The 26,873-nt window shown below is 43.3% G+C and overlaps 1 protein-coding gene across 1 annotated transcript in view; it reads left to right on the plus strand.

The window, feature by feature from the left end:
- The first annotated feature begins 951 nt into the window (after positions 1-951).
- Positions 952-26,873, plus strand: part of PON1 (paraoxonase 1) — a 32,008-nt gene continuing 6,086 nt past the window's right edge. Inside the window, exons 1-7 of the mRNA XM_059395736.1 lie at positions 952-1,063; positions 7,312-7,382; positions 9,084-9,139; positions 10,332-10,500; positions 15,869-15,995; positions 19,469-19,669; positions 20,939-21,020. Of these exons, the coding sequence (XP_059251719.1) occupies positions 990-1,063; positions 7,312-7,382; positions 9,084-9,139; positions 10,332-10,500; positions 15,869-15,995; positions 19,469-19,669; positions 20,939-21,020 (780 nt within the window). The 5' untranslated portion in view covers positions 952-989. The remainder of the gene's footprint in view (positions 1,064-7,311; positions 7,383-9,083; positions 9,140-10,331; positions 10,501-15,868; positions 15,996-19,468; positions 19,670-20,938; positions 21,021-26,873) is intronic.

The raw sequence follows: 26,873 nt of genomic DNA on the forward strand, positions 1-26,873 counted from the left end.
CATTTTCCTCAGAACTATGACCCTACAGCATGTTGGTATCTGATTGCATTATTCCAGAAAAGAAGACTAGATGGGTGTTGCAGGAGAGAAAGTTGCAATGGAGGCCAAAATCCTTGAAAAGGGAAGAAAGGGGGTGGATGACCTTTAGTGAAGCAGGAAACACTTCTTTCATGGTAACAGGAGAGAAGGGAGACATAGGTATACAGAGGCACCTCCTGTCCGGCTTTGCTCAGGTGTCCCCTTAACAGTGAAACTTCTGATTCCCGTTCTTTAAATGGCACCTCAGTCCTCCTCCTTACATTTCTTCTGTGGTTTATTCTTTTCCATAGAATATGTGCATATCCTTAATGCATACCTGCATCACCCACAGCGGTAGTGATGTGTTTTACTGTTCTCTAGCACACACAGCTGGTAGTCAATAAGTGCCTGTGAGTGCCCAGAATGAATGAACGTCACAGTGATGTCCTTTCTGAGCTGCGAGCTCAGGAGCGTTGCTTGGAGATGGAGATGCTTGAAATCCAGGTGTTTGAAGGTGACACACAGTGGCAGCCCGGTGAAAATGAACTTAGACCTTAGGGGTTCTAATCACAGCACTTTCTTCCTTTCGTGCCTTTCTGCCTGAGTCACGGCGATCACATTACTGAACCCCTCTGAGCCATAGGGATTAGAACCTTGTTGGCACAAAGTCAGCATTCATCAAAGCCCGGCTCTCTTTTCCCACAGCTCTTCATTTCCACCAACAGGCATGCTCTCCGCCTCTTGCCAGGTCTGGGCAGCTGCTCTCCATCTCCTCTCTTTAAAGTCTCCCAGGAGAGCACGCAGCTCCTGGTCTCTGGCACTGATCCCAAGCCAGTGCCCTCGGTGCTGCAGGACGGGAGGGGAGGGGCGGGGAGGCTGAGCATGAGCGGCCCCAGTTAGGCTCAGGTGGCACACAGGCCAGTCTCCCGCCGTCTGGGTTATCAGCCCAGTCCTCTGTTCCCGTCTGAGCCATGGCGAAGCTGATGCTGCTCACCCTCCTGGGACTGGGACTGGCACTCTTCAGAGATCACCGGGCTTCTTATCAGTAATTGGGTTGTGGTGAGCTGCAGCCCAGGTCCTTACCACCCCACCAACCCCTGATATTGGGGTGTAGTCTTTTAACTGAAAGTCCACCCAGGTAAGTTTTAGACACACAGCCTGCAGGTTGAAAACATGTCCTTGTTCACCATCTGATAGATGGAGGAAGGAGACACATCACGCGGGTGTGATGGCCAAGTCAATGGCATACACAGATGGATTTTTCATGAAGATCCCTGCTTGGCTACAGAATCCCTTCTTATTCTCGCTTCAAGATAGATCACCAGACCAGGGATCTCCCCTGAAAATTGTGTCAGTTACGGAAGGAGCTGCCCGGTCATGGCCGTAAATCTTTCCCAGACTGGGGATTCTCAATTTGAGGCCACAGGGAGACAAAAATGCATGGGGAGTAGAGCAGGAGAGCAAACACACCCTGGGAGGTCCTGCCACTAACTCTTAGGTACTCCAGTTGGGTAGGAGCAGGGCAGGGGGAGCAAAGAACCCTGGCACTGGCATTTGATGTCCTGGATTCTCCTCTGCCCCTTCCATTATGGGATCTTGGGCAAATCACTTTCCTTTTCGAACACTTTCTGCTTCAACAAGCCTGAACCAATAAGACACATTCATCCTGCCTGGGACACAGTAACGATTCAATGAACGTTAGTGCTCTGATTTCCTTAAAGTACTTATAAACCCTTAGGTACTGTAGAAGGGGGGAGGGCGTTGGTTTTTAATAATATTTCAGTAGTTTCACTGTAACTTCGCAGGGGTTCAAAGTCTAGAGAACATTCTAATTCCTAAGGTTTTAGTCAATATCTTGTTATTTACTTTGAAGTAAAACATTACTAAAAACCAAATTGAACATTTTAACCTTTTAAAAACTTTTATGACCTTTTTTAACCTTTTAAAAACTTTTACTTTCTTTCAGAATAATTTTTTTTATAAACTATTAGTTTTTTCTCTTCTAATTGTTGATTATTTTTATAATCACAAACTATTAGAGAAAAGTAACAGTGATTTGGGTTTCAAATCATGTAAAAATTACAGTTTGAGGATTTTCATTAAACATAGTACTATTTGATGCTACAGGAAAAACTCTATATATTATTATATCTATTTTATTTAATACATATATATTATACATATTAATACATATATACATATAGGCATATGTATATATATCTTCCTCCAGCATATGTGTGGGTCGTGGTATTATCCTGGGATGAAAATATATGAGATATAAAGATCTAACACCCCTTCTGGGCTTTATCCTTTCAATTCTGCCTCTGTACCTGGGTTTATTCTGTTCCCACTTTTCCAAAAATTCCACACCAAGATGTCTTCTGAAGGATTAATGATCTACCCAGAAGGAGTGAGGGTCTGTCTTTTTGATTTACCTTCCTTAATTTACTCTGAGAATGGAAACTGTAGGCATTTTGCTTATGTTTTTATGTAAAAGCATAGCTTTACTACTCCAACCCTGAAAAGTTTCTCTCTCAACATGTTGTCTTAGCTTATGTGTTTGAACCTTAGTATTTCCCCACATTTGTTCCTTAGAATATGAGCCACAAGACTTGCTCCACAAAAACAAAACAACAAAAACCAAAAACAAAAAACAAAAAGCACATCCCTTGGACATATCAATTTTTGAAATGTTGTCTATTGTAGCCTTTTCCTGGAGATTGGCAATGCACTCTGGCATAATGAAAGCTTTTGAAAAATCCTTCAGCTACAAAAAACATTCTGGCTTTAGAATGGAAGGGGGATCTAGAAGAACCCGGGGAATGGGAGCAATGTAGGGCCAAGAGGATGATGGTTATGGAGATGGAGGACAGAAGAAACCCAGATAGGAGAAGGAAGGGAAATTGCACCCACTATTTGAAAGGCCGTAACCTTCAGTCCTCAGAGGAGCTGTGGACCAGATGCACGAGCACTGGCTGGGAGCTCGATCTCGTGGCACAATCCTGACCCTCACCCCGCACTACTGAATCTGAATCAGCACTATTTAACGAGCTCCCCGGAGGGATTTGTATGCACTTCTTTAAAGAACACTCAAATCCCACATCGCCCACGTTTGAGCCAGATCAAGAGATCCTGGAGGATCTGTAAATTACCTCTGTTACCATTCAGAGGAAAGGCCCTTGACTCCCAGAGAAGATCATGAATCTGCCCAAGGAAGAGATTATGTTCTGAGACCTGCATGCAGACCCCCACGGTGGAAACAACCTTTGTTCTTCAGAGATCCAGTAGACAGGAGAGGGGCAGGTTCACGTGAGATTCTACTGGTCTGGGGCTGGAGAGAACTCGTGGAAGGATTTAAAAGGTGTCTTGGAGGGGTTCCCTGAGTCCTTTGAGGTGGTAAGAGCCCCTAGGAAGGAACTGAGAGACATCCTCTGGATCAGTAGTCTCCCCTGGCCAGCTCTGTAGTCGGCTGTTGTGACCTGGCAGGGCGTGGTCAACCAAGGAATGCCTTGGACTAGCCTCTAAGCAGCACACTGGGGGTGCGGAATGTTGCAGCCCCTCATCTCTAGGGCAACTCCTCCATTCCTAATTTGCTGCTCGTAACATGTGAGACCACTGTTCCCCTTCATTAGAAGGAGCCTACAAAGCTAGTGTTAGCATTTCTGTCACACCACACCCACTCCACATTCCGCACCGTGGTGGGAAGAGGGCACTTGTGGATTCCAGCAGACCTGGGCTGAATGCCACTTCTGGAACTTCCAAGTCACTTTACCAGGCTGAGCCTGTCTCTCCACCTAAAACTTATGGGATGATAGTACAGATCGTAGTAGGATAAATATAAAATCTGGCTCATGAAAGAGACTCTGTAAATGTTAGCTTTATTTTTGGCCTCTGCTATTGCAAAAATCCACCTGTGAATGATCCCCCTAATGAGTGATATTTGAATATATATTAGGATAATACCTCATGTGACCCTAGGCTAAGGACGAATGAATAACTCTTCAGCCTTCCCTATCGATACAACTGACACCGCTTTCTCCATCTGATGCACCAGCCTCATAATTCCACAAAACAGTTTGGCAGATACCCACAGGTGACCTTCTCTCTGCCGGTGCTGGGTCCTTGCTGGGTCACAGGGATGAATAGAATGCAGTATTCACTCACAGATTTCAGAATTTACTATGAACCTCAAGACCAAAAACCAGTAACTGCAAAACAGTAGGGTCAGAGACTCGATAGATGTGTATGAGGAGGTTCATGAGGATAAAAGAGTTATTAGTCCTATCACAGAAGACCAGGAAGAGCTACAGAAAGGCATGAAGAGGAGTCTTTCTCCTGGGGTTAGGAGGTATGGGCTTTATAGGCGGAGGGAGAAGCAGGAACCAGGGAAAGGAGGTATGAAAGTGATGTATAGAAAAGGGCCCCATATCACAACACCTCATTTCAAATCCCAGCTCTATCCTTTGAAATGAGCATCAACAAGCAAACTACGTAGCTTTTCCGTGCCTCAGTTTTCTTACCTACCAATCAGGGCAAGTAGTAATCGTTGCCTCAAACAGGACGAGAACATTCATCAAGAAAGTTTGTATGAGAGCCCTTAGCATAGCGCTTGGCACCCAGTAGATCCCAGTAAGGAATATTGGAGGAATAAGGAGTGTAGAGTGGCAGAAAGTAGACGGAGAAGGCTGTATATGGCCCCAAGGAAAGTTCCAGAGTGGATTTCCTCATGCGAAAGATCCTCTCAACTAAACTAAAGATCCTCACTTTCTTCTGTGAGAAGCAAGCAGGTATTTGTGAAAAATAATTCCCAGCAGGGACTGTGCGATTTCTGGCCAGACTTCAGAGGCCTGTGAATCAGAACACATCGCAGACATTGAATTTTATCCCTTAAATATGGAGCATTTGGATTTAATCAAGCCCTTGATCAAGCCAATTATCAAGAAATAATTGGGATTAAGATAGAAAAATATGAGCTGGATTATACTAACGTGGGCGGAATTATTTTCTGATGCTCCCCCTGGTTTTAAGCAGCGTTCTCCGTGCATTTGGAGCAGAGGACCCAATGTGAGCTCTACCTTCACGCTTGGGTTCCAATCCCAACTCAGTCACTTCATAAGCTCGTGGATTTGCAAAGCCCCTTAAACTTAGTCATCCATAAAATCGGGGAAATAATACCTCAGGGAGGGGTTTGAAGGTTAAATAAGAGTGATACAGTACCTGGGCTACAGTAGTGATGATTATTCTGTTAAGACATGACTTGTTTTGTGGCCACAGATTTGAACTCGAAGCAACTGAGTGCTGATTTCATGCCTCCTTAGCTATCCTAGGCTCCCGTTGACTGTGATTATTCTACCTTTTCCTGGTCAGAGATTGCCTTCCATGAGAGAGAAGTCTGAATCGGGATAGGGGCTGGTGGGCTCTGCTTCTCACTGTCTTCTGTGATCCCATCAGACTTGATGGGTTTCATGACCAGGCTATGGGACAGTACTTCCCCTGTGCCTTTCGCTCCAAGAAAAGCTAATTTGCCTATCCTTGGTATTTCTCACAAGTCTTGGCCCAGTCCGTGATTTCACATTATTGAATCTTTCCAATGGGACCTGCAACTTTAACATCTTTTGTGCTGTCCTTTGACTCCCTTGGGGGCACTTTACAGGTATTCACTGAGGTTTCCCTAGACCAATGTTTTTCAAAATGGTGGTTCACAAATCAAATTTAGTAGATTGTGGCCAGCATTTTTAAATGAATGAAATAGAATTGAATAGAAAAGTTAAGAATGTATTATATGTATTAGGATGAGTAGTCTTTTGTGAACCTGTTTTAGGGCGTGTGTGTTTGTGTGTGTGTGTGTGTGTGTGTGTGTGTGTGTATTGACCATTCAAAATGTTTTTCCTAATGAAAAATCCTTCATCGTTTTCCCTTTTATTTCTTTATTGTGAACTTTTGTAATTATAATATCAGATTCCTATTTCTTTAAATACTTGTTAGCTTCTCAGGTCACGGGGACAGATTCCAACTTTCCCTTGAAGTCTCCTTTGTAAATTCAAGTTCATCAGTCAGGGAACCACCCTCTGCTCACAGGCTAGGCCTTCCTCAGCTAATGGTTCATGTCTGGAGCTCTAGCACCTGGCCTTGAGGCTCTCCACTCTGGTTGTGCTTCAGGATAAACTCTGGTTTATCCTGTTAACAATGATGAACAAAGCTGATGGCTAGACCCTTCTCCCAGCCCCTTGGGTCAGACCCTCTCCAAAGGTGGAATTGTTGGCCAGTTCCATGGCCATAGGAACATGTTGCATTTTTTTCTGGATAAAAGGTGGGGCACCCTAAATTCCTATCATTTTATACCATCTCAAGAATTTTATCCAGAGTGTCCCCTAGCCCAACCTCTTCCTATGTGAGACTAAATTATTAGTAAGGCAAGTGAAGACTTTCTCAGCCTATCTTCAGCCAAATAAGATTTCTGGGCATTCTTGGATAATCGTTGCTACTCACTAAGACCGTACTGTATCATTAGTTCTCAAAAAAAACGAACAAACAAACAAACAAAAAACAATTGTTGATTGCTTAAATCTCTTGGCCATGCTGATATTGTGGACAAGTTCTTTTAAATGCCTCAGCCGCAGTCTGGCTCTGCTCAGGGAACCAGGGGATGCATCTTTCCCACATGTGTCCTTTTTGCCTTTGTCCTTTGCTCTGATGTTCTCTGGGATGTTTATGCACTCAGATTTAATAAGTTGCTTGTGTGTGTGTGTGAGAGAGAGAGAGAGAGAGATGTCTTTTAATATGCTGGTCTTGGGTATGATTTTCTGAAGTTATAAATCCTTTAAGCACACCTGTGTTTTTCAAGGGACACACCCCAAAGCAGATGCCCAGTCCGGCTTTGGAGCCAGATTGGGCAGATGGGTAGGAGGCCCATCTGTCAGCAGCCCTAAAACATCAATGGAGTAAATTGGAACCATGTTGCTGTTTAACCCAAATTTCCACATAGGACTCCTTACGCAGCTGATGAAATAGTCCCTATTCCTGCCAAAGTGCGCAGAGCTCTGGAGAGGACACGATGTGTTTCCTCTGTGGATCAGTTCACCTCGGCTAAATAAATACTGAATGTACCCATGAAGCCCCACAGGTCTTCCTCTGGCCTCGTCTGGTAGAATCACTCAGACTCCAGGGACAGCTCACCCCGGGCTTGAAACTCGGGCAAAGTGTGAATTACTGAGGAGAACTTTATTGGCAGCTAACTTTTGCAACTTAGTTGTAATTTCTGAATAGTTTTATTCTTTTTTTTTTCTCCCCCAGAACACGACTTAATGCCTTCCGAGAAATATCACCGGTTGAACTTCCTAACTGTAATTTAGTTAAAGGAATAGGTAAGTATGAAAGGGAAAGAAGTATCTCATTGAAACTTGTTGAAACTTGCAGTATTATCTTGCTACTGATTTGATTAATACACCTGTTTAATTTTGTTCAAAAAAAAAGAACCACAAACCAGTAGAGAGTGATGTTAGTAGTTAATTATAAATACCAATGTACTCAACTTTTGACTTCACTAACATATGGCCAAAGTATTGATGATTTTTCATAGTTTGCTTTTGTTTGGTCAGTTTAGCAAAAACAGTAGTGGGAACAGTGTTCGATTTTACGGTAATATAACCTGACGACATCCCAGGAGAGGGACAGGGGATGGAGAAAAAGCAGTGAGTAAAGGGACAAATTTTAAAAAGCTCTTACACACCTTGGCAGTTACCATAAGGCTTTCCCTCATCCATCTCTCTTTTAAATATTGGGGAGGAATATTTTTTCCCAGAAGTTCTCAGCAGATTTCCCCTCAGATCTCATTAGTCAGAGATGGACAACAGGCTGGTGCCCTAGCTGCAAAGGAAGCTGGGAAAGTAATTATTGGGCTTCCGTTGTGGAAGGCAAGCCCCGTCAGCAAAGATAAAAGGCTAAGGGAATAGCAACTGGTAGGCATCCAACAGGGAGTGTCACAGAGCTCAAGTTCCCATCTAGTTTCCACCAACCACCTTTGTTATTTGAGGACAATTTGTTTCAGATCCACACTTTTGTTATGTTTTGTTTTGCTATGTTTAGAATTATTTATCTCTGTTGACTAAGGTTGGAAAGGCTAGACCATATGACTTACTCAGTCACATCAATAAGGTTAGCCAGCTATCTTACAGTGCAATCTTTCTCTAGAAAATAAATGATATTGATATTAGATATCACTTGATATTTGAAAAACAAACATCTCCACTAAGAGTATCAATATAAAATCAAAAATCTCCTTTGTCTCTAGGTTGATTGAGATTTTTAAAATGTACATGTAAAGTATAATTAACTTGGTGGTACTTTACTGATGGCTATAATTAATAGTAGATGTGTATCTTGCATATGAAATGTATCCTCATTTTACCTGAAGCATTTGGAATCTGCCTATGTTTCCAATATGGTTCTCAAAGAATTTATTGGATTTGGAATTAATAGGTATTGGTAGTTTAAACTGTGTCTTTAACAAAACAGCAAGCTGTTTTCAAATTATTGTCCCTTTTATAAATTTTGTGAATTTCCATGAACTTTATGTAAGACATTTCAGACTCTGAGGAAAAAGTTCTAGTCCATGAATTTAAAAAATACATATTAAAAGTAAATTTTAATTATACATAATTATATCAACATCTTCTAATTTTTATGGAATCATATTAGTCAATTTGAATAAGTAAATGTAAGAGTTAATTATTCTGTGGGCGCCTGGGTGGCTCAGTGGGTTAAGGCCTCTGCCTTGGGCTCAGGTCATGATCTCAGGGTCCTGGGATGGAGCCCTGCATCGGGCTCTCTGCTCAGCAGGGAGCCTGCTTCCTTCTCTCTCTCTGCCTGCCTCTCTGCCTACTTGTGATCTCTGTCTGTCAAATAAATAAATAAAATCTTTAAAAAAAAGAGTTAACTATTCTGAATCTATTAGATAAGAACTAAATATGTAGCCCCATTTTCCAGTTAAGAGCAATAAAGAAAACGATCACAGCTCTCTGTAATGGTCTGTAACAATCTGTATTCAGTATTCTCTTCTCTGGCAGAAACTGGCTCTGAAGACTTGGAGATTCTTCCTAATGGGCTGGCTTTCATTAGTTCTGTAAGTGTTTTTCTTCTTTTACAGTGCTCTACACCATTTTCTAGATCCAACAGCTCAAGTCTTGTTTAAGCTTGCTATTTACCAACACTCACCTTCAAATAAAATAAGCAGCCATATGGCTCAAAAAGCAAAGTGTATATATGTCCTACACTGGTGTTAAAATTATTGCCGTATGCCTTCTATGCATATTTGTACTCCTGTGTGTACACTGAACTTGAATATTACTTCATCTTCCATTGTGGCAAATTGTGAGTCCAATGAATTCAAGAATGGCTTTCCATCAATGGTCTATCACTGGAAGGATTTAAGTGGCAGAGTCAAATATTTACTGAATTAGGTGTATTTTTTTTTATATATACCCCTTCACATGTCATTTTAATTTTACTTTTTTCTTTTACACTTTTCAAAATGATCCCTTTAATCTAAAATTATTGATAGGCCATCCCACAATTTCCACACTTTGAAGAGTAAAGCCACCATATTTATTGAACCTCTTCTGCATACAGACCACTGTGGTAGTGACATAGCTCAAAACAAAAGAAGTCAACTCCTTTCGCTGCCTGTTGTAATTTATTTAGTCCAGTTTTCTCCTATGAAGTTGGAGGACAAGTCATCCTCTCCGGCAGTGTCTTGCAATCCCCCCTTTTAAAAGCAACAGAATAACATATTCTAAGCAAAATCTATATGGGACACCAACATCAAAAAAACAAAACAAAACAACCCAGCTTTGTTGTTCTAATTGAAGGCTAAGAAAGAAGTTATTTCTGGATTCACTAGACATCCCCTAAAACTCTGTCCCTGAGATGCTTCCAAGGAACCTGCCAGGAGACGTTCTAAAAGCCCGTGTTCTATCAGTATTCCTTGCCTGTATGACTGAAGCCCATTAGCAATTTCCCGTTTGATCTATTTCTCCATTTTTTACCTTACTCATGATTTTGGAGCTGTGGTATGGGACACACATGGCTTTGCTGTCATGGAAAGTGTCCAAGCCAGTGTGTTGTGTGGAGTGGCCTGGTGCAGCCTCTGAATTCCAGAAGCCCTCATGGGCCTATTGCACAAGCCAACCAAGAGGCTTCCCGTGTGGCCCTGTGACTCGAAGCAGACAGTAGGAACCCAGGTACCGTCTACCACCTCGATCAGCTTTTGGAGTAGGTGTAATGTGCCTTTTTTTTTTTTCTTCATGTTTTATAAGGGATTAAAATATCCTGGAATAAAGAGCTTTGCACCTGATCAACCTGGCAAAATTCTTCTAATGGACCTGAATGAAGAAGATCCAACAGTGTTAGAACTGAGGGTCATTGGAAGTAACTTTGATCAGTCTTCATTTAACCCTCATGGGATTAGCACATTCACAGATGAAGGTAACACTATTTAATGTTCATGAAAAACAAAACTAAAATTTAAAAAATGTTAAAGAGTGAATATTTCCTCTCATTCAACTACAGTATAATCATGATTAATGTTACTCTTCTGTTAAACATATCCCCTATGTTAATGAAATATAATATTTTAACCCCTCTGATGCTTGAGAACACTTAAATACTTAAGATTTGTAATGCATTTACTTTTTAAAATACTGGCATTCACATTATCCCTATAATGACGATAGCAATAATATTTCGCCCTGATCACTAGAGGTTTTCCATTTTAAACAATTTTCCAGATCCAGAAATTTACAGGGATGGATTTTTCTAATGGAAGTCATCAGCAACCCAGAGATCCACTGACAGAAAGTCACTGTGATCAGTTTTCTCTCAGCTCTGTCACCTTCCAGGCCTTTCTGCCCACTGGTACCTTTGTTTTGTCTTCAAACTACTTCTCCACATTTCAAAGCTATTAACATATCGCCCCCATCCCTCATGCTGTCTTTCCATTTCCTCCTTTTTATATGCAGCCGTTTCCTGGGTCTCCACGTGAGTCCTGAACCCCCACTGCACACAGAAAACCCTGCAGGATCTGACACCAACTGCATTTATTTTCTTTTTACCTTTTGACCCCTTGTTTCTCCTGTCCTTCTCTCCCTACCTCTGGCAACCACCAATCCATGAACTTTGCATTGCGCTTTTTAGGTTTTAATTGTACATATAAAAGAGATCACATGCTTTAGTTTAGCATGGTGCCCTTAAGGTCCATCCATGTTGTCACAAAAGGCAGGATTTTTTGTTCCTTTTTTATGGGTGAATAATATTTGTGTGTGTGTCTGTGTGTGTGTGTGTGTGTTCATCATTGATGGACACTGACATTGTTTCCATGTCGTGACTACTATAAATAATGCTGCCGTGGACATGGGGGAGCATATATGTTTTCAAGGTAGTGTTTTGGGTTTTTTTAGATCAATACCCAGAATGGAATTCTTGGGCTGTATGGTAGTTATCTCTTTAAATTCTTCAAGAAAACTCCACAGTGTTTTCCAGAGTGGTTACACCAGTTTGCATTCCCAAGAAGAGTGCACAAGGGTTCCTTTTCCACCACATCCTCACCAACACTTGTTATTTTGGTCTTTTTGATAATAGACATTCTAACAAGAGTGAGATGGTATCTCGTTATTGTTTTGATTTGTATTCCCTGGATGATTAATGATGTTGAGCATCTTTTCTTGTTGCTATTGACTATCCCTGTCTTCTTTGGAAAAATATCTTATTCAGATTCTCTGCCTATTTTATTTTATTTTTTTAAGATTTATTTATTGGGGTACCTGGGTAGCTCATTTGGTTAAGCAGCTGTCTTCATCTCAGGTCATGATCCCAGGGTCCTGGGGTGGAGCTTTGCATGGGGTGGGGGGGTCCCTGCTCAGTGGGGAGCCTGCTTCTCCTTCTTCCTCTGCCCCTCCCCCTGCTTGTGCTCTCTCTCTCTCTCTCTCTCCCTTTCTCTCAAAGAAATAAATAAAATCTTTTAAAAATTTACTTATTTATTTCTTTGAGAGAGAGATTGAACATGAGTGGGGGTAGGGGCAGAGGGAGGGAGAGAAAAATCCTCAATCAGACTCTTTGCTGAGCATGGAGCTCAACACAGGGCTCTAGTCTAGGACCCCGAGGTCGTGACCTGAGCCGAAATCAAAAGTTGGTCACTTAATAGGCTGAACCATCCATACATACCTCTTCTGCCCAATTTAAAATCAGAGTATTTATTTGTTTGCTTTTGCTCTTGAGTTAAATCAATTTTTCATATATTTTGGATATTGGTTCCTTATCAGATACATGATTTGCAAATATCCCTTTCCATTCAGTAGGTTGCTTTTCCATTTTGTTGATGGCTTCCTTTGCTGTACAGAAACTTTTTTTTTTTCAAGAATTTAATTTTTTTATTTGACAGAGATCACAGGTAGGCAGAGTGGCAGGCAGAGAGAGGATGGGAGGCAGGCTCCCTGCAGAGCAGAGAGCCCAATGCGGAGCCTGATCCCAGGACCCCCGGATCATGACCTGAGCTGAAGGCAGAGGCTTTAACCCACTGAGCCATCCAGGCACCCCCAGAAGATTTTTAATTTGATATAGTTCTACTTGTTTATTTTTGCTTTCGTTGCTTTTGCTTTTGGTGTCCAGTTTAAAAGAAACATTGCCAAGATCTGTGCCAAATAACTTATTGCCTATGTTTTTTTCTAGGAGTTTTATGGTTTCAGGTTTTCTATTCAAGTCTTTAATCTGTTTTGAGTTAACTTCTGTGTATGGTGTTAAGATAATGGTCAAGTTTCATTCTTTTGTGTGTGGCTGTCCAGTTTTCCCAATGTGATTTATTGAAGAGACCATCCTCTCTCCATGGTATATTCTATATTCTTGGCTCATTTGTCATAAATCAATTGACCATATATGTGTAGGTTTATTTCTGGGCTCTCTGTTCTGTTCCACTGAAGTATGTGTCTGTTTTTATGCCAGTAGCACAGTTTGAATTACTATAGCTTTGTAATATAGTTAGAAATCAGGGAGTATGATGCCTCCAGCCTTGCTCTTCTTTTCATGATTGCTTTGGCTTTGGGTTTTTTGTTTTGTTTTGTTTTGTTTTGTTTGTTTGTTTGTTTTTTGTAGTTTCATACAAGCTTCAAGGGTGTATGTTCTATCTCCGTGAGAAATGGCATCAGAATTCTGATAGGGATTGCCCTGACTGTGTTGATTGCTGTTTTGACATTTTAATGTTCATTCTTCCCATCCATGAGCACGGAGTAGCTCTCCATTTGTTTGTGTCTTCTTCAGTTTCTTTCACTAATGTCTTACAGTTTTCAATATATAGGTCTTTCCCTTCCTTGCTTAACTTTTTTCTTAAATAATTTATTCTTTTTGATGCACTTGTAAATGGGATTATATTATTTCTCTTTTGTGTATTGATTTTGTATCCTGCAACTTCACTGAATTGGTTTGTTGGTTTTAACAGCGGGGAGTTTTAAAGAGCCTAATGACCAGACCCCAGTGCCAAATATTCTGACTCCGTCAGTCTGAGGCAGGCCTGGGTGGTAGGACTTGTTAAAAGTTCTCCAGGTGATAAAATGTAAAGCTACGGTTGAGAAACCCCTCTGTCGGTCGCGGCCTCCCTCTCCTCAGCTGACAGTCCTCCCGACCACCTTTCTTCCAGAATTTCCCCATTGTGGGCGACTAAAACCGCTGCCTTGAAAGTTGTCAGCAACGTCCTCACTGACAGGCCTTCTCTCTCCCAGGTCGCCTATCTCCCTTCCTCCCTTCCCTCCTTCCTCCACCTCATTTATGCTGTTGACCACTTTCTCCTTCAAGTGCTTCTCCCCAATACCCCAATATACTTATCGAGCTTAGTTCTGATCCTACCGCGATACCCACCCACCCCCGCCCCCATTCATTGTGTTGTCACGCATTTCAAATTTTCTGAACATTCCCCAAAACACTGATCTTTTATCTCCTCTTCATTTGCTCTAGTTCAGACAGTTCAACCAAGTCACACCTGCTAACTGTTCCTGCTTTCGGGGAGAATTCCATTAATCGGGCATTCCATTCCCTCAAACTGACTAGATTATTCTATTTGAGTTCCTCTCCTATAGCTGCTTTAAACTCAACAGGTTGAAAGCTGATTTTCCATCCTTTTATCTTTCCTTCTTTACCTTCCTACCCCATATGATGTCTCTTCTCTGTATACATATATAGGCCCCTTTCAGTGATCTCTCCACCCACATAGCAACATTGTATTTTATTTTGCAAACATTACGTGCAAAGAAATATACTGTTGGGTACGTGTATGCTTTTAAAAATAAAAGGGAGTCGTATTACCCAAACCCTTCTATAAAGTGCTTCCACATTTGATATTGCATTATGGACTCCTGTCTATGACGTGCATTTAGAGCTCCCCTGCAATGGATTCCTCCCCTGTTCAGGATTCAGATGCCTGGGAGTGCAGCAATATAGCTCTTCTGCTGATGGATAGTCAGCCTGTTTCTGCCTTTATGTTCATCGTGAACAGTGCCAAAATAACCATTCCTGTGTATATATCTTCTGTTGAGCATTTCCTTAGGATAAATGCCTAGAGGTAAAATCTGCCACACAGAATATGAAGCTGGGTTTCAGTGCTCACTTCAGTGTTTGATTTCTGACTTCCCCATTCCTCAGCCATCATTAGGGACTTTTGATACTTCCTGTCACTTCTTGTCAACGCCATCCTTCTGGCCCTGTCTCTTCTCTCCCTACACCTGGAATACTGCTGTTAGTGTAAGGTCATGTTACCCCTTGGCTCTAAGGCCCCAGTAAGTAAGCCCTGGGTCCTTACCCTGAGCCCTAACAAGACTGGCCTTGGCTACCTACTTTTATGGCTGCAGGCTTCCCACTTTTTTCTTTCACTCCATCTACTCCATCCACAACCTCACTATTAAGAGATAAGGTCCTGCCTCAGGCCCTTTGCACATTCTCTTCCCTCACCTGGGAATGCTCTTTCTCCAGATACTTACGTGATTTGGTCTCCTATATCATTTAGGTTTCTGCTTTAACATCACTTCAGAACTTCCCTGATGGCCATTCTTTTATCTAGTCTTATTTTCCCTTTGTAGCACTTAATACCAATTAAAATAAACACTTGTTTATCCAATGGTCTAACTACCAGGAGCCTCCTGGTTGGCTTCTCTGTTTAAATCTCTTCCACTCAACCTACTAAACTTTGCACTGTTTTTCTTTCAGTACCAATTTGGTCACATCAAAGGTTTCCAAAGACTTGCTGCTTCTTAAGGCAAGACTGTAATAATCTAACTTCACTTGCCAACTCTAATCACACCATCTTGACCACTTAGATTGATCTCTTTTATGTCTTAAAGCGGGACTGATTCACGGAAGCTGCCTCCTCTTTGATAGCATCTCTCAGGTGTTCTTTTTATGGAATTTATCATTTTACACTGTGTGAGTTATATCTCAGCACACCTTCTCCCGTTGGTGTTTTCCACACCAGCTATCTCTTTTATCTCAACTGTGCGTCTTGCTGAGACCATTTGCAATAGAAAGCTTAACAAGCTCTTTGGAGTTTTAGCATCAAGCCTTGCTCATTCTTAAGTTGAGAATCTTTCTCCCCCCTGTGGTGTTTGGAGGTGTTTAGAGACTGTCACTAGTCCTTCCTTTAGCCATTTTTTTCTTTGAAGCAATCACAAGTGCTTCTCTCTACAAGGACATGAAAATATTCCATCTGCCTGACACCCTAAGTACTAGTTGGAGGTGGGTTGAAATTGCTCTTCGGAGACAGGGCTGACAGCTGAGAGCTCAGTTAATGTTTCGATTTTTGTTTTTAATCTCTTCTCAGATAATACCGTGTACCTGCTGGTGGTGAACCATCCAGATTTTAAGTCCACAGTTGAGTTGTTCAAATTTCAAGAAGAAGAAAAATCACTTTTGCATCTGAAAACCATCAAACACAAACTTCTGCCTAAGTATTGAGATATACCATATTTCTATTTCCCTTTAACACCAGTGGGTGGTTAATTCACCGCTGGTTTTTCCTTCCAGCCAGAATGGGAGGGGCAGATAATGGCTGGTTGACTCTCCTTTCTAATCATCACAAACACTTCCAAATGTTCTTCTGCAGATACTTTTGAGGATTCAGATCTCTGAGAGAAGACCCTTTCTCTTCCTCTTTCACTTCCCAGGCTGGCTGGGTGCTGAATTATGGCTCCCAGGCTCAGAATGGCCTTCAAGCTGTTATTAAGACGTAACTCTGTTCTTCTCCAAAACCAGTCTTTGTATTTCAAACCCACACCAATTTCACAGACAATTCCTACATCATGAGCTTTCTTCTTTATTCATTTATTTCTTCTTGTATTAAAAAATTAAATCTTTGATATTTCTATGAATTAGAAACATATACCCGGGGCACCTGGATGGCTCAGTGGGTTAAGCTGCTGCCTTCGGCTCACGTCATGATCTCAGGGTCCTGGGATCGAGTCCCGCATCGGGCTCTCTGCTCAGCAGGGAGCCTGCTTCCTTCTCTCTCTGCCTGCCTCTCAGTGTATTTGTGATTTCTCTCTGTCAAATAAATAAATAAAATCTTTAAAAAAAAAAAAAAAAAAAAGAAACATATACCCAAGGGAGACTGCAATCTGGTATCTCTAAGACCTCCCCGCCCTACCCCTCCTGCTCTTTGGGCACATGATATATGGAGTAACAGATCTGTGGTTCACACTCAGCTCCAATCTTAAGTTTCTTGACAATGTAACATAAGGAAAAAGAAAAAACCCAGGGTATCCCTGATCCCAGTCAACCCAAGCCCAAATCAACCTCCTCACTTGCCTTAAGATTTGGTTTGTGAGGCTTGTGATGTATTTGGAACAAAAGTCTGACACAGTCTTTCCAAACTGTCTTTATCCTCGAATCTTGAGATTGTCTAGAATCCCAACCTTTATTTGAATGATTAGCAGATAGTACTCGACTACCTCAGTATCCGTAAATCTAGATTTTTCTTAAAAGGTGTGTTATTTACATGTGGGGACCTAGCAGAGGGCCTGGCACACAGTGTTTCCAGGATCCCCCTCCTCTCTTTTCTTACCTGGTGGTTCTGAAGACAAGGAAACTGCAACTGGAGAGAAATTGAGTTACTGGATGAAGGTCAATCAGCTAATTAGTAGCTGTGTAGGAACCACATGGCCCAAGTCTTTTTCTGTGTCCCTAAGATGAGTGCAAATTCAGAGAACAGCTTTTGGTGCAACAGTTTATTTATACATTCTTTCAAAAAATGTATTTTGGAAAGAGAATAAGGATACTGAATGTCTGGTGAATGTGCCACATACCCAGATTTAAATTAGGGAAAAGTATCTAAAATAGAGAAGCTGGGCTAATAATAATTGCAATAATTATGATAGTAACAATGAGTTTTAACTATAAGTTAGGGCTATAATAACCAATTTAAACCGATTACTTTATTATCTTTCTACAAATACCATCTTAATTAGGTGTTATTATTGTAGGGCATTTGGAGTATTTAACTTGCCCCAGAGAATACCATCAGCAAAACAGCAGAGCTGGAATTCAAACCCTGCTGACTTGAGGCTGAAGCTGCTGCTCTGAGCCAGTCTGAAATAGTGAAAGCTTACTTTGTTTATTTCACAGTTAGTCTTGGAAGTCTCAGATTTGTCCAGATTCCCAGGGTTAGAGTATTTTTTTCCTGGGCCAACTGCAAAAATACGTGTCTTTGGCAACATAGAACCAAATGAAAAACCGGGGTGCCACAAGTAACTAAAATTCTGGTCTCCCAACTAACTGAAGGACTAGGCCACGTGTGTTTTCTGCTTTGTATTTAATGACTGTTTATGCTTTGCTTATAGCGTTAATATTCCTGTTACTAATCTATCACAATTGAAGTATGTCATTAATGATAACACAAAGGTCATAACTGATCATCTTCTATAGGCCAGACACAGTGCCAAGGTCTTGATATTCCTTCTTTCACTTCATCTACCCTAACCTCACAAGGTTCAGAGAGGAAACTGCGGTGTAGGTTTCAGTGACAGGCTGTGGCCCCATAGACAATAACAAGCAATGTCCGCATTCAAATGGGGTCTATCAGATCTCAAAGCAATTACTCTGCAATATTCTTCTCTGTTCTTTTTTACAAAAAACAGGCCCATGATTTGTAAAGTATGCTCACTTTGGAAATTTACTTTTAAAAAAGAGAGGGGGAAAAACGAGAGAGGGAAGAGAGAGAGAGAGAGAGAGATTTATGCCTGGATCCTATACACACTAATCCTAAATTCCTAGACCTTTCTTCTCATGTCGTGGTAGTTAGTGGTCATCATTGATGGAGGGGTTCAGCGAGTGGCAGGCATTCTACAAAGCCCACAACAGGCATTGCCTTATTGCGATTTCCAGTGAGACTGCACAGATTAAGATTCTGACCCTTAGTCTTATATTAATGAGCTGCATGACTTTGGGAAAATTGTTTAACCTCTCTTTACAGATGAGAAAACTGAGACTCTGGGTGCTTATCTAACTGGCCCAGGAGCCCAGAGCTGCGTCAGAGCCGCTGTGCTAGCCATTACGCCCTCTGCAATGGAGCGGAGATAATTCTCTCCCAGATAATAGCCCTGGGGAACTTCTGTCACCTCAATCAGCAGAGAATGACTCACTTATGTGTTCACTGTTGTACCTATTAAAGCAGAAAAATAGACTCATATATCTTAGATTTTCAGTAACGGAGAGAGAATCAAAATCAGAAAGAAAATAGGCCATAGCATCCCGCTTCTGAGCATTCTTGCTTGCAGACATTTTCCTCAGTTCAGCATCGTGAAAATTTAAGGCCAGAAGTGACCTTTTAAGATGGAGAGATAGAGCTGTCCAGCTCATCCTCCTTTTACAGATAAGGAAACTGAGGCCCTGACGTGCAAAATGATTAATTTTACCTAAATTGCACAACTAATCGTGGTAGAGCTTTTACTAAAATGCAAATCTCAAGATTGTCAGTGGTTTTTCCCTCCCTCCGCGTGATGATAGCCTAGGCTATTCTATATGAGAGTGACTTCTGTATGAACGAACATAAATGCATTTTGCCCTGATAATGATTCCTGGCCTAATTTAATGTCTGCTGATTTTAGTATATCTACACACACACACACACACACACACACACACATAACCCATCACACTATTTTTCCGATATAGTTAATAGGATTTTTATGTTACATTGCTATAGTAACCTTTTAGGGTTTTTTTTTTTTAGAGTAAATATTGTCTTTGAAGATCATATAGGTGGGATTGATGTCATATTAATTCTGTGACATAAAGACTGGAGTGAAAACTTCATCCTATGTCTTGATTTTGGGAACAGCCATTACTGAATGCTAATCAATGCCTACTCCTGTAATGTACAACACCTTCACCTGGATATACCCTGTATGTGTGTTTCAATTTGCAGTTTGAATGATATTGTTGCTGTGGGACCTGAGCACTTTTATGCCACAAATGACCACTATTTTGTTGACCCCTACTTGAGATCCTGGGAGCTCTACTTGGGTTTAGCGTGGTCTTACGTTGTTTACTATAGCCCAAATGAAGTTCGAGTGATGGCAGATGGATTTGATCTTGCTAACGGAATCAACATTTCACCTGACGGCAAGTATGTGAACTGTTTATCACGCGTTTCCCCAGATTCTCGTTAGCTCTCTTTAGAACGGACTCATTTTCTAAACTACATGATATGCTCTAACGTGTCATCCTGGTAAAAGGAAATTAGGAAGAATCTTAAAATATCTTAATTTTTCGGGGGATAAAATGTATCAAGTCAAAATTTTCTATTTTGTGTAAGCATATTCTTCTAAGTTTGCGGGGAGGGATGTATGCATTAAGAAGGGAAACTGGGATAAACATTCAGCATTTCTAAACAACTTTGCTTTGAGGGAAGCGTTTTGAGGGCGTAATAAGATGAACTGCATGTAGTTATATATCTCAGCTGTGCTGTTTGTGACAAGATAAAGAGCCTGCACCAAAGTGTAAATCAAGACACTTCTTTCTCCATCAAGAAAGTGTTACTGAAGGCGAAGAGTCCGTTTATCGAGGGAGTGTTCCTCATGGTGTAGTTGATTTACATTATTATTTGATGATGACCCTGAAACAAATGATTCACAGAGAAACCCTGGTCTGGGGACCACACTTTGGGTAACATTAGTCTGTCTACAAAAGCCATGTATGCAGTCCTACATACCCTTCGTCATCTTCTGTCATCAGGGATTTCAGGAGTTGGTAACATGATTAGAGGAAACAGTTCAGTTTTTAGTTATTTATAGCATTGCCTGGTTTTACAAAGTAGCAGATAATACATAGTCATTTCTCTCTTTGTTCTGGGATGCCCTGCCTTCAAAATACTAAATGCGCAGGGTCAGAACCCGGCTCAGGGTAAGAGTGGGGGAAGGTTTCTCTCGGCCAAGCATCTTGTCTCCTCTCATACTTTCTCTGGCCTAAAACAAGGGCCTGGTTGCCAAAGGGCTTTCCTGCAGCCTGCCCGAGAGAACTCACTGTCCTCTGAGAGGCAGAACCTGGGGATTGTCGCCATGTTGACCAGCGAAGAGAAGTGGTGTAACAACATTTTACACCCAGATATTTAGAGCTGGTACTAGGGCTGCGTTTCTTCCCTCCTGATCAGGGACAACTAGGTTCCTACCTTAGGAAGTAACTTTTCAGAAATGAAAACTCCATTGTACATTGTAAACTCATTGAGTTGGGTTTCTGTTTTGTTTTATTTTTTTTACAATTGGGTGTGCTTTGAGAGGGATTGCATTTTCCTGTCTCTAAGCAGAGTTCTCTCCTAAGAAGAGTTCTCCCAGCTTCACCATAACCTTCTGAGCCGTATTACTTCAAGTGCTTTGATGTAGTTCTTTCTTCTTTGAAGGTATGTCTATATATCTGAATTGCTGGCTCATAAGATTCATGTGTATGAAAAACACGCTAATTGGACTTTAACTCCATTGAAGGTAAGATGTATTAACACTATAAGTTTGCAGAGTGATAATTAGATTCTAATTGATTTGTGAAATTAAAAGTGAGCAAAAAAGGATTGTCTAATTGGAGCGGGTGAGAACCAATTTTTCACTTCTTTATTAAGAGTCAACAGCATCGTGTGTGTTTGTTGTTCACTTTGGTTCAGCGGCAGAGTGGGGAGGAGCAAGCCCAGTATCTCACCTATGAAACTTGGATTCTTTCTGCCCTAATGAATTCTCACGGCTTAGTTTCCCGTCCCTTCCTCTTTTGCTCCCTTCCTCTCGCCCCCCCCCCCCCCCCCCCGCTCCTTCCCCTCTCTCCCACCCTTCCATGTTTTCCTCCATGTTGATGAAACAGCCCAGAAATCACCTCAACTGGTAGTTCCGATGACAGCGCTCTCCACGATAGTTAAACATCGTGAAAACATAATAAAAAACCCAATAAAGTATCAAGGACTCCCAGCGGCCACTCCGCACCCCTGACGCCCATCACTTCGCCCCCTTTGTCTCTGGCGCTTCCCCCTGCTTGGTGTCCCTGAGCTCACCAGGTGGGGACCCACCTCCGGTGGCACACTCAAGTTCCCTCTGCTCTGATCATCTTCCTCCAGCTCTCTGTGGCTCTCTTCTTCATACCTTTCCAGTTTCCTCTAGAATGTCACCTCAGCGAGGCCTTTCCTGGCTACCTCATCTCGGCTTGCGACTCTGCCCACCTAGCTACACACACACTGCGAGTCTGCAACCTCAGGGGCTTCCTGGTCCAGTCCGAGCCGCCCTCTTCCCCTGCCTCCACACACGGAGGGCGAGGAGAGGCCGAGAAGGAGGGAGGCCACTCTGCATTGCTCGGTGGCAGGTTCAATAAACAAGGGCCCTCAGCTACTTGACTTGTCTTGGGCGCTGCAAGAAGACTAGCTCTCTGCACCTGCCCACTGGAATCTTAAACGTTTATATAGAGCACTTAATAGGGGTTCGGTCACATATACTGTCCAGAGGGGCTCAGCAGCACCTTACTCCATCAAGGCCGTGTTCCTGGAATGGCTCTCACTGTGTGCACAGTGGGCAGAATGCACATTCCAAGGACAGGGAAGGGGACGGGACACCTTCAGTTGTCCAAGTTCAGCTGGAGGTTCAGCCAGAGGTCATGTCCTCCCAAGGACCTCCTCCAACATGCCATCCCTCGTGACAGCTCTTACGATCTCATACACCCAGCTCTTGTGCAACATGTCCTGAGCAGTCAGTGATGGTCGGGGGGTGGGGTGGGGGTCCACTGGCACGGAGGCAGCGAAGTTAGTGTGTTTGTGCTAGGGAAAACACAAATTACTGCAGTGATTCCCCAAATCAATGACAATTTTTTTTTCATCCAAGAGCCCCATGATCCGAACCACTGATTTATTAAGTCCCCCAAGCTGAGGTCAGATCACTCTAGGCGTTCACTTGTGTCCTCATGTGATTTGATAGAGACGACACTCCGGCACACTCACCAGGTGTGAACCCACAGAATTCTGTTCGGATAATGGCAAAGAGGTGGTAAGTAGTGTTCGAGGCCATCCGGTTTTGGAGGACAGCTTTGGTTATTAGAGACATTTCAGTGTTCGGTAAGGACAGGCTCCTCATATTTACAGCTTACTGGATGAGTTTGGCCAGGGCTTTGCCAGTCTCAGGGGATGGCCTTGGACTTCTTTGGTAGTTGTCTTGGCTGTTGCCTTGGCCATTGTTTAAAACACGTTGGGCATGCTACTGCTGTGTAGACCAAGTCACTCTATTTTGAGGACACTAGAGCCTCCTTGGAAATATGCCCTCCCACTGGGGCTCTGGGGTGGCTACTCTTTTTATGCATCTCTTCTCTGTATCTCCTAAAGGGTATGTTGCCAGAGCTTGTATCCAAGCGAGGACGTGGCTTCCTGATTGCCAGGGGGTGTCACCCCTGCCTGAGCTGTGATGTGGACAATGGGGACAGCCTCAAATCCCTGCAGGCCAGCACAAATGTTTTGCCGCATATCCTGATTGCGCCAGAACTTATTCCCATCATCCACCCCTTGGCTTGCCACCCTTCCAGCTGTAGGATTAATCCCTTTACAACAGTCCAAAGGTCAATGCAAAGGGTTAAGGGTCAGGGCTCTGGAGTGACCACTAGTCAAACCACCCGAGTTCAGGCCAGGAGCCGCTGCGGATTCTTGCTGCTTCCATCCAGATGGTGTCAGTGTTGGGCTGAAGAGCAACTCCGGTTTGGGGGAGGAGGGATGGATTCCCTGGACTAGATCCATCCCCCACTCTATAAGCTGCAAGGACTGCCATGGAAAGAGGGGGAGAGGGTAATGCGTCTCCTTCTCTACCAAGCCTAGTAGTGCCTGTGTTTCTGGAGACAGTGGGCAGGTGGGCAGGGTGCTCCTACGCTGCGGATCAGAAGGTAGTCAACGTTGGGCTTTGAACCATGGCAGAGATGCGTGGATGGAACATAGTCCCAACCTACCCCTTGATAGGAAAGGAAGTTCTTACTTTGATGCCCTCTTCCTTCCCGAAAGCACCCTCACCCCCCACTCCGGAGCAGTGCTGCATATATGGCTAAGAGCTCTTGCTCTAGGGGGTGTATGGAGTTTCTATCCCCTCTGGGACCAAAAGCTAGGGGTACTCTGTCCTCCTGTTATCCCCACACAGTGCCCACAGACATATCTAACTCTAACTCAAATAGCATCTAACATTTAACTCAAATAGCAGCCCTGCCTGCGAGATGTCCGGGGCTGTAATCTCCTTCACTAGTATGTTTGCTTTCTCCAAGGGAACCTGTGGCCCTGGTTCCCAGTTGCACACATGTCCTTTCTTTATCAGTCTGTATCAGAGACAGAGACATCATGCCAGATGGGGAATGAAAGTCCTCCAAAACCCCCAAATCCCTACAAAGGTTTGCACCGCTTTCAAGTCCTTAGGGCTTGTTAAGCTTACGCCTTATCAATCACATTCTGGAACGCATGTCTTGCCCAACCACATGACTCGCAAACGCCTGTGGCTGTTCCTGGGCCTTGAGTTTTCTGTGGGCTCATGACCCATCTTCTCCCTTGCAACTGTTCCAGGAAAGCCTGCAGAATGTCCTGCGGTGTGTTCTTGGATACTGTCTCCTATCTCTTTATGCGCCCAAGCAATTTATGTTGTTTAACGGTTACCATTTTCTGAAGGGGTTGCAGGCGTACTGGTTCGTGGTGCGTGTTCCCCCTCAGCGCTGGTCTGATTACCAGAATCCAGGGTCAGATCCCTGAGAGAGGTTTGCAGTTCCATCTCGTAGGACATCAACGCCCCGTAGATTCTCTGGTATTGCATTGAGAAGAACCTCATATTACTGGGAGGAACACTAAATCCGTCAAAGAACCTTCTTAACCGTAACCATTTGCTCTCTGTAACCATTTGCTCTCTGTAATCACTGATGGTGCTGAAAACTGAGGGTCACCATGGGTCAGAGTGCATTTGGATCTAGCAGCCACCAGAGCTCCTAGAGGACCAGCAAAGAGCGAGTTCAACTTGACGCCTCTGATCATCTCCACCTGCCCGCACCTGGAGGCAGTCCTGGCCTGTCTCTATACCTGGGTTAGGGAGGCACCCACCCCAAATAGCACTGTTTTCCTGAGGCTCCTGCTGGAGCCGGCAGGGCATCAGGGACAGTAAGAGGCAGAAGGAACAGGTCTGAATTGTTGTTCAAGTTTTGTGGCTTTCCGCAGGCCAGTGAACACAGTGTTGGGTTGTCAGTTTCTCTGTTCTGGGGAGGTCCCTGCAGCAAGGAGATTAAACCCCATTTGTTTCGGGGTTGTTTTTACTGGACCTTGACAGCTGATTGGGAAAGCCTTTAGGTTTTATGGGGGAGCTCTCTGTCTCAGGCCTTTCCCACATCCTGTACCAGTCCCAGGATTTGTCAGTTTTCCCTAAATTGACAACAGATTGCCCAGCACTATAGATATCTTGTCCCGCCACTGGCCGCAGCATGGACATGAGGGTCCCATAACAGGTGTCGGTGGTGAACTGGGGTACAGGATGTTTCATTCTTGCTGTGAACGTGGCCTAATGAGGACCTTCAAAGCCAGGGGCAGAGATTGCCTATCTCATTCCCAACTCCCAAAGGGTTGTCCGACCTCCTCTCTAGATTTTCAGGGTTCCACATGCCCAGGGAGGGGCCCTCATTGGGCCAAACCTCCCTGCAGGCTAGGATAATCCAGTCCAGAAGGGAGTGTTACTTTGAACCTCTGAGTGCTATGCAGGTGCAGCCGGGGGCCGAGTGTGTGGTGATGTCACTCATTTTCTCTGCTTCCTGCCCAGAGAAATGCCATGTCCCCCACATCCCATAAATGTACTAACCACACTGAAATACTTGCTCTGGTCTTTTGCTGGAATGTGGCAGCTGTATCAATAAACTCAGCGGAAGTACCCTCTCTCTTCATGAACGTTTCCTCCGTTGGAGGCTGCCCTGCTGGCTGGGGTCATTGTGGTGCTTTTGCTTTCCTTTGTCCCCGGGGTTGGACAGCATGGGGCGTTTAGTTCCCTTCACAGCAACTTCTTCACCCTCCCCATTTTCCCAGGCATTCCACCTCTTAGCTTCCCAGTCAGACCTTGTCACAGCACTCTGACCTTAATCCTCAGCAACTGGGACTTTGCAACATGGTGTGCATAGTCTTCAGCTGATGATTTGTTCTCTCCCTTTGTCGGCCAGCCCCAAAGCTACAGAGTAGCGAGCACCCACATATCCTTCTCTAACCTCTTCTCACTTTCTTTTTTTTTTTTTTAATTTAATGTATTTATTAAATAGTGGACACATTACCTTCAGGTGTACAGCATAGTGATTGGAGAACTCTGTACACAACTCCATACTCATCACAAATGTCATCACCGTCTGTCACCACTGTCACCATACAATGGTATTACAGTATTATTGACTATATTTTCATCTGTCACTTACTTATTTTAACCTGCAGTTTATACCTCTTCATCTCCTTCAGCTATTTTGCTATCCCCCACAGCCTTCGCCTCTGGCAACCCCCCAGTTTATTCTCTGTACTGTTTCCTTTGTTTCTTTGTTCATCTGTTCAGTTTTTTTAGATTCCACAGATCAGTGAAATCATATGGTATTTGACTTTCTCTGTCTGACTTATTTCACTTAGCATGATATTCTCTAAGTCAAGCCATGTTTTTACAAATGGTGAGATCTCATTCCTTGTTCTGGCTGGGTAGTGCATGCGATCAGTGGGCACTGGCAGGGATCGGTGAGCTCATGGTAGTCCTTAGGGATTGGCCATGGGGTCACCCTTCCCCACACAGAGGTCAATGGCCAACTCGGGGTTTCCTCCAAGGACACCTCCTTTCTAGAGCCCCTTTCTTTGGGGCTCACCAATTATTAGCTTGCAGTCTGGGGAGCTTCCTGGGTGCAATCTGAAAATGGTCTCTCGTCCCCATACACGGAGAGGGCAAGGAGAGATCAAAAAAGAAGGCAGACCATTCCGATTGCTGGGTGGCAGGTTTAATAAGAGAAATGACATATGAGGCTTGTCTTGAGCAGCCGTGGTACAAGTCGATCTACACACCCTCCGACCAGAATCTTAAAAGTTTACGTAGAGGTCTTAACTGGATTCAGCCACACACACTGTCCAGATGGTCTCAATAACATGTTACTCTCTCAAGGCTATGTCCTTGGAACAGCTCCCACTGTGGAAACAGTGGGCAGAATGTATATCCCAAAGATAGGGGAGGAGTCAAGGAGCCTCCAAATGCTTGGGTCCAGCTTGAGGATCAACTGGGGGTCACTTCCTCTTGATGACCTCCTCCAACACACACACACACACACACACACACACACACACACACACACACACACAC

The sequence above is a fragment of the Mustela nigripes genome, chromosome 4, assembly GCF_022355385.1.
Source record: "Mustela nigripes isolate SB6536 chromosome 4, MUSNIG.SB6536, whole genome shotgun sequence".
Lineage (NCBI taxonomy): Eukaryota > Metazoa > Chordata > Mammalia > Carnivora > Mustelidae > Mustela > Mustela nigripes.